General features: G+C 42.7%; 1 protein-coding gene across 1 annotated transcript; it reads left to right on the forward strand.

Moving 5' to 3' along the window:
• The first annotated feature begins 1480 nt into the window (after positions 1–1480).
• P2RY1 (purinergic receptor P2Y1) lies at positions 1481–6741 on the forward strand. The gene is made up of 2 exons (XM_023232131.3): positions 1481–2910; positions 5029–6741. The coding sequence occupies exon 1, from the start codon at positions 1750–1752 to the stop codon at positions 2869–2871; it is 1122 nt and encodes a 373-aa protein (XP_023087899.1). The 5' UTR covers positions 1481–1749; the 3' UTR covers positions 2872–2910; positions 5029–6741.
• The last annotated feature ends 824 nt before the right edge of the window (positions 6742–7565 follow it).

A 7565-nucleotide genomic window follows, 5' to 3' on the forward strand; every position in this document is an offset into this window, starting at 1 on the left:
GCAAGAAAATGAGTTTGTCAGTAAATGTAGTAATTAAGGAAGTCCCAAGTCTGCATTTTTAAGATACTAAAGGTAACTGTAACTAATCATTTTAACTTAAATAGAATTGGAAATACCCTCCTCCCCCCAACTCCCCACCAAAACCATACCTTAGTCACTTTGGAATTATAACCATCTTTTACGTCTATCAATATAAATGTATTGCATTTGGTATTCAAATTACTTTCAAAGCGATAAATTTTTAATTTCTGTTTCATTGTAGCTTCTGCTCTTTAAATGTACTAAACAGGAGGATTTGTCTTGTCTGATAGGTGTTAAGTATCTGTGACCACAAGTTTGTGCTGAAGCAATGTGCAATATGGACTAGTAATATTTTTACAAGGCTATTTTGGAAATTCTCACGTTGATGTTACTAATGACGTGGGTTTAATAGCATTTGGGTAATTAAGAGAAAAACAGTAATAGAAAAAAAAAAAAAAGATAAGAAGGGCGAAACCGACTTCTCCACCCCTCTCCCAACCCTCATTCCTTTGGAGGCTCGCGCCCTCTTGGAATAGCAGGTTCCTGCATGTGCCAGAAATCCGGTCCCAGCAAAGCTAGGTGCTCTGCAATGCCAGGGCGTTCCCAGCTAGGGACTCCTGGCTGCTTGGAGCTTGAAAACACCTGGCGTGGTTTTCGGTGGCCCTAGAGGCTTCTGCCACGGACTGGTCGGCTCTGGGGTTGTAGGCAGAAGGCTCTGAGCGGTCGGAAGGGTTTCCTGTGTGTCAGCAACTTCACTTTGCCAAGATAGCTGGCGGAAGAGAGAAGAAGCGCTCGCGGGCCAATCGCCTGCCAGCAGCCACCTTTGAGCGCACCCCTCGCCCTCGCCGCCGACTCCGGTAGCAGCGTGTTGGCAGAGGCTGAACACACTCGGCCTCGGCGGAGACCTGCTCCCCAGTAGACGCCTCCTGCTTCCCACTGCACCCTACAGGACGCGGGCCGGCTGCTGGGAGAGCTCGGCTGAGGCACGCCCCTCGCCTCCCCGCGGAGTGCGGACTCGCCCGGGTGCCCAAACTCCGCCCACCCTCACGGGAACTCAGCTCTCCCGCCTGACCCCGGTACTCCGGACAGAGCGGGGCCTGGGGAAGGGCCCCTGAACTGCGCGGACGCTGAACGGGACGCGCTTCAGAAGCGCACGAGTCTGCGGCCACGCGCGCTCCGATGGCCGCCAGGAGCTGAGCTCAGAGTGGGAGGAGGAAGCGATGAGACACCCCGAAGCTGAGCGGCACGTTTCTAAGGTAGGGAGGAGGAAGATACCCCAATGAAGTTGATCTTTGAGCCAAGGAGGCTGGGGAGCACCCTCCCCATGCGAGATCCCCGCAGAGCGAGTTTCGCTTGACCTCGCTGTGCCTCTGGCGCGCTCTGCAGCGCGGACCCGCGGCCCCTCGGGAAAGCGCAGTCGGAAAGTTATCCGCGGTGGTGCCCTGCGCGCCCTGTTGTGTAAGCTCCGCGTTGCCAGTGGTAGGAGAAGTTGCTGGCCTTCCCGATAGCCCAGTTCGGTGGCGGCCCGGGGCGGATTTCATGGCCCGCGGCGAACGCGGGGCCAGAGCCGGCGTGGGCGAGCCCCTGCGCGGCCCCTCCCGCGGGGATCCAGCTCGCCCGCTCCCTTCCGCTCGCTGGCTTTTCCGATGCTTGCTGCGCCCCTGGCCGCCGCTGCCCTCTCGCCGCCTGCTGCCCCTCGGAGCCGCCGCCTAAGTCGAGGAGGAGAGAATGACCGAGGTACTGTGGCCGACTGTCCCCAACGGGACGGACGCTGCCTTCCTGGCCGGTCCAGGTTCGTCCTGGGGGAACAGCACGGTCGCCTCCACTGCCGCCGTCTCCGCGTCGTTCAAATGCGCCTTGACCAAGACGGGCTTCCAGTTTTACTACCTGCCGGCTGTCTACATCTTGGTGTTCATCATCGGCTTCCTGGGCAACAGCGTGGCCATCTGGATGTTCGTCTTCCACATGAAGCCCTGGAGCGGCATCTCCGTGTACATGTTCAACTTGGCTCTGGCCGACTTCTTGTACGTGCTGACTCTGCCAGCCCTGATCTTCTACTACTTAAATAAAACAGACTGGATCTTCGGGGATGCCATGTGTAAACTGCAGAGGTTCATCTTTCATGTGAACCTCTATGGCAGCATCTTGTTTCTGACATGCATCAGTGCTCACCGGTACAGCGGTGTGGTGTACCCCCTCAAGTCCCTGGGCCGGCTCAAAAAGAAGAACGCGGTCTATATCAGCGTGCTGGTGTGGCTCATTGTGGTGGTGGCGATCTCCCCCATCCTCTTCTACTCAGGTACTGGGGTCCGCAAAAACAAAACCACCACCTGTTATGACACCACCTCAGACGAGTACCTGCGAAGTTATTTCATCTACAGCATGTGCACGACCGTGGCCATGTTCTGTGTCCCGTTGGTGCTGATTCTGGGCTGTTACGGATTAATTGTGAGAGCTTTGATTTACAAAGATCTGGACAACTCTCCTCTGAGGAGAAAATCGATTTACCTGGTGATCATTGTACTGACTGTTTTTGCTGTGTCTTACATCCCTTTCCATGTGATGAAAACGATGAACTTGAGAGCCCGGCTTGACTTTCAGACCCCAGCAATGTGTGCTTTCAATGACAGGGTTTATGCCACATATCAGGTGACAAGAGGTCTAGCAAGTCTCAACAGTTGTGTGGACCCCATTCTCTATTTCTTGGCAGGAGATACTTTCAGAAGGAGACTCTCCCGAGCCACAAGGAAAGCTTCTAGAAGAAGTGAGGCAAATTTGCAATCCAAAAGTGAAGACATGACCCTCAATATTTTACCTGAGTTCAAGCAGAATGGAGATACAAGCTTGTGAAGGCACAAGAATCTCCAAACACCTGTCTGTTGTAATATGGTAGGATGCTTAACAGAATCAAATGCTTTTCCCCTCTTTAACTTTCTAGTCAGTTTAGAAAAAATCAAACCAAGAAAATAGTTAAAAAAATAATAGAAGTAGAAATGCCCACATCCACTCTTAGGTTGCTTGGGTTTGCTTTCAAAGTCTGTCTTCTTTCTGACTAGAAGTATGTATAATAAAACAACACTACCTAGTTAAGCATTTACTTTCTCTTTGGCCTTTAAAATTTGCAAGCTTTTCTGTTTAAAGTGTGTGTGCACCTGAGTACTGGGGCTATTTTTGTTATTAGTAATTTCTCTAAGAAAACTAGCCCCCTGCAACTTGCATTTGTGGTTTATCTAGACTTTATTGATTTTTAAAATCCACAATAGGAATAAAACGAAAATCTACATTCTCATAAATATTTAGCATGGTAGAACAAAACACTAAACTCATTAGTTCATCCAGCATCAGATCAATGGATCTCTGAGAGGGGTGTCTTTTTCAGTGTCTTATAAGCATAGATGATAGTTGACTGAGTTTCTTTAGGGAATTGAATAGACAAGTAAAGTTAATGAATTTAAGAGCCTGAAAAGTGATTGTTTTCCAGTTATTTCTGGAAAAGGTCTCATTATATATTGGGTGCTAAATGTTTGATGGGGAAAGCCTGCATATATTATCGTACTGGTGAAATGCACTCAAAATAATTAAAGTGCATGTATTTTCCTTCTAAACACGGTGAGCTCTCTTAGACATCTTGTGATAAAGAGCATTTACTTGCCCCACTGCTGTGCAATGCCTGAAGACTTTGTTTGTGTTCCAGGACAAGTGTTCACTCACATCTGTAAAAACAATTTTAAGAATCACAAATAAATTACAGACCAAAGTTTGAGTAAAGTCAAATAACAGTTAGTAAGTTGAAGGATATTGGACAGGAGGACAATTTTTCAGAAAAGGAGAGGTTGACAGTCATCCACAATGCATAGCCTCCAAGTATACTCTCAAATGTATGAAGCAACTGAGGTGGGCAGAAGACATTTTAGAATGAGGGCTTTAGTTTAAATTAAAATCATGGTGGAGAAGGCTCTTTTTGCTTCCTCTAAGTGTTTGAAAACACAAAATGCGATACGAAAAGAAGAAATAGAGTTTGTATAAGTTGCATTGATAGAATGGGAAGCTATAATCTTTGGATAAACCTTACATCTCAATATTTAAAGAAAAAACATATATATGGAGAGGGAAATATAGAGACTTAAAGTACCTAGATACCATAGCACTGAAAAGTAAAGTACTAATCAAGCTAGTAATAGAGAGAAGACTGTTGATCAGTGTTATCCATTATATTTGTTCTCTGCCAGGTGTTAATGAAAAATTTGTAAAATGCTTCAACAGTATTAATTTTTAATGAATATTGAATTGCTGCATGTCTAGCCCTTGAAATGGTCAACTTCTACATGAGAATAATAAGGTGAGATAATGCAATTGAAAATCCCAAACAAATAAACCCAGTGTCGAAGGAATTTTTAGTTTTGAAAGCTAGCCCCCGTAAAGTCAACATCAGAGTTTGCAACTGATGGTGGAATAACTTGTTGGAAAGCACTTTACAAGTAGAGCAACATGGGGCTGTATGTTAAGGCAAGAAAGAACCTTAGTGCCCTGTGGAACATAATGACAGGAAATTCAGGTCGTGATTTCAGTTCTTGCAATACCTATGTAGATTGAGGATTTGTGAGACCTTCAAAGTAGCTTCACTTTACCCAATCTCTGGCCACTAAGATCAATGAAGAAAAGCTGTATTTGGCCTTCCTCAGCAGTGATTCTTTTAACATGTTCCGTTTTAATGCATAGGATTATAGAAACCAATCAAGAAGACACCTACTACACCTCCTCGTTTTGAGGAAAGAGAGGGTTGGCAAAGTTCTCTCTTCATCAGGCTCAAATAACATCCGTTTTAGAGTCCTGCAAGACAAAATCTAAAATATGTCATTACTGTATTGACCTTGTTAAACAAGATCAAGATCATTAAACTGACCAAGATGGAAATTACAGGACTTGTACCAGACTTGAACTTGTAGCCTAATGATACACATTTTTATAATATTTCTTCACCATTTACTTTAGTTTTCTTTCTTTTAGGTCTCAGGATGCTCAGCTTAATTTAGAGTATGTGTTAAGTACATTGTTTCAGCGTCCAGAGAATTTTGTGGGTGTGGATCCAGTGAGGAGGTGAACAGTGTCTAGAAATGCTTGTTTACTACTTGGCATGTTTTTTTCCAAAGTGTTTCTTCTTTAGCTTCATACATCACAAATGGACATTGATGACATGTGAATGCATGCCACATAGTACAAGAATGATGTTGCTAACTCCTTCCAGGCCAAAAGAAGCCTCTGGGAAGATGTGCAAATGGTGAAAACATACAGAGGGTCAGGATGAAGTAGTGATCTCTGTTGGCTGAAAAACTGATCAGGTCATATGACGATTGAAGTATGTTGATAGTAAGGGCAGAAATGTGTTGGCATTTGGAAAAAAAAAACTGCTAACATTATAGAACTTACTACCTAACAAAATTTCACACAAAAAAATATTTTAATGGCAAATTCAAGGTGTTTTATTGCTTACAAATGAGCATCTTTGACTCTTTGAACATCAATTTGTGTTTACATTGAAATGACAAAAAGAAGAAATACAGCATGTATAGCATGCAAGTCAGAATTCAGAGTTAAAACCATGATGTTGCCACTCAGCCAGCTGTATGACTGTTGACCCTTTCAAGACCACAGATGGATTAAAAAGTTGGATGACATCCATTGTGGGGCTTTGGGGGATATGGTAAAGCATGAAAACTGAACAGCCAGGAGCCTGTGAAATCTGCTACTGTATTTTCCAGGACTTCATTCCACTCCTTGGCTAAAAAAAAATCTTGTAAGTTTCACAGATTATGATGTGGACCTCTCACCTGTAAAGTGTCTCAATCTTCTCAGACAAGACACTAAACTGTCTTTGGATATTATACATGCCAGTGCTTATAGCAGCTGGAATTTGGCTAGTGACAATGTTTAAAGATGTAATACTGGTTAGTATCTATTGAAGCTTAAACTTTGCTGGTCAAGTTGTAGCTATTGTAATAGTATTTATTGAAGAAGCTCACAGTCCGTCAGTTGTACAGATTGAAAAACTTTCATGAAAGATCCAACATACTAATGTAAATTATATTTATTACAATGTATAATATTAATATGTCAAATTGGTGTATTTTACAAAATATATGATGCATACATAAATAAGAGTTGTATATTCCAGTGCTTTTCAAATAGCAGTATCTTGAAATATTTAAGTCTTCACATTTTTTAGTCTAAAATATGAAAATGTTTCATGATACAAGTGATTAATTTTCCCTAGAAGTGCTTTTGCATGTTTGCCTTTTTTTTTTTTCTGTATAGACACAATTTGATATCAGACTATCATAAGATCAATAGTGAATATAAAATATCTTAGCCAAATGGGGTCTATATTGTCCACATTTTATATATTAAATAAAAGTTTTCGTTGTCTTCTCAGGAGGTTTAGAGTATTGTCACTAAATACGGTCAAAGCTTCCCTTTCCAAATGCAAAAGTATTGTCTTACACTTAAAGTTGATCTGTCATGTTTTAGCAGTCAAGTGGGATGGGCATTATATAAACAACGTTACGATGTAAGGAAAATCTTTATGGAGATGTGGAGAGAAAAAGGCAGCTGGTATAATCAGTTACTGCTGCTTAGTTCTTTTTTTTTTTGAGACGGAGTCTGGCTCAGTCTCCCAGGCTGGAGTGCGGTGGCGCGATCTCCGCTCGCTGCAAGCTCCGCCTCCCGGGTTCACGCCATTCTCCTGCCTCAGCCTCCTGAGTAGCTGGGACTACAGGTGCCCACCGCCACGCCCGGCTGATTTTTTGCAATTTTAGTAGAGACGGGGTTTCACTGTGTTAGCCAGGATGGTCTCTATCTCCTGACCTCGTGATCTGCCCGCCTCGGCCTCCCAAAGTGCTGGGATTACAGGCGTGAGCCACCGCGCCCAGCTTCTGCTGCTTAGTTCTACTTAAATTTTTTGTGTTGCTGCTTCTTAAGGTGAGATAGCATAATCTTAATTGTTTTGAGATGGAATTTTAAAGTAACACACTACCAGCAAGTTCAATATTGCTATTGATTTTAATCTGTTTTTTTGTTGTTGTTGTTGTTCAGTTGTTATCTTAAATTCCAAATTTTATAGTGATAATTGTATATGATTTGGCTGCTGAATTCTGTTACAGTTTTTTTATTCTGTTGTACATTGTATTATACACATCGTCACAAATTAATATGAAGGTGAATATATGTTACATATCAAGATTTGTGAATTTGAATTATAGTATGTTTTAGTGCTTTTGCAAAAAATGTTTATTTTTATATTGTCTGTGATTTTAATATAGATGATTGAACTAGATTTCTTTTTGAGTGATAGTGCCATTGAATGAGTGGTGTGGAAACAGTGTTACTTGATATTTTGAACTTTCTCAGGTTTATCTAAATCAGTGGTAGCTTAACAAAACCCAGACTAATTGTGTGTAATTGTATTTTTAATAAAAGGAAAGTACATTTCCTATAATAGCATAGTATTGTTTGCATGCAAGAGTATGCAAAACCTTGTGTGTATGTGT

Source organism: Piliocolobus tephrosceles, chromosome 2 (assembly GCF_002776525.5).
Source record: "Piliocolobus tephrosceles isolate RC106 chromosome 2, ASM277652v3, whole genome shotgun sequence".
NCBI lineage: Eukaryota > Metazoa > Chordata > Mammalia > Primates > Cercopithecidae > Piliocolobus > Piliocolobus tephrosceles.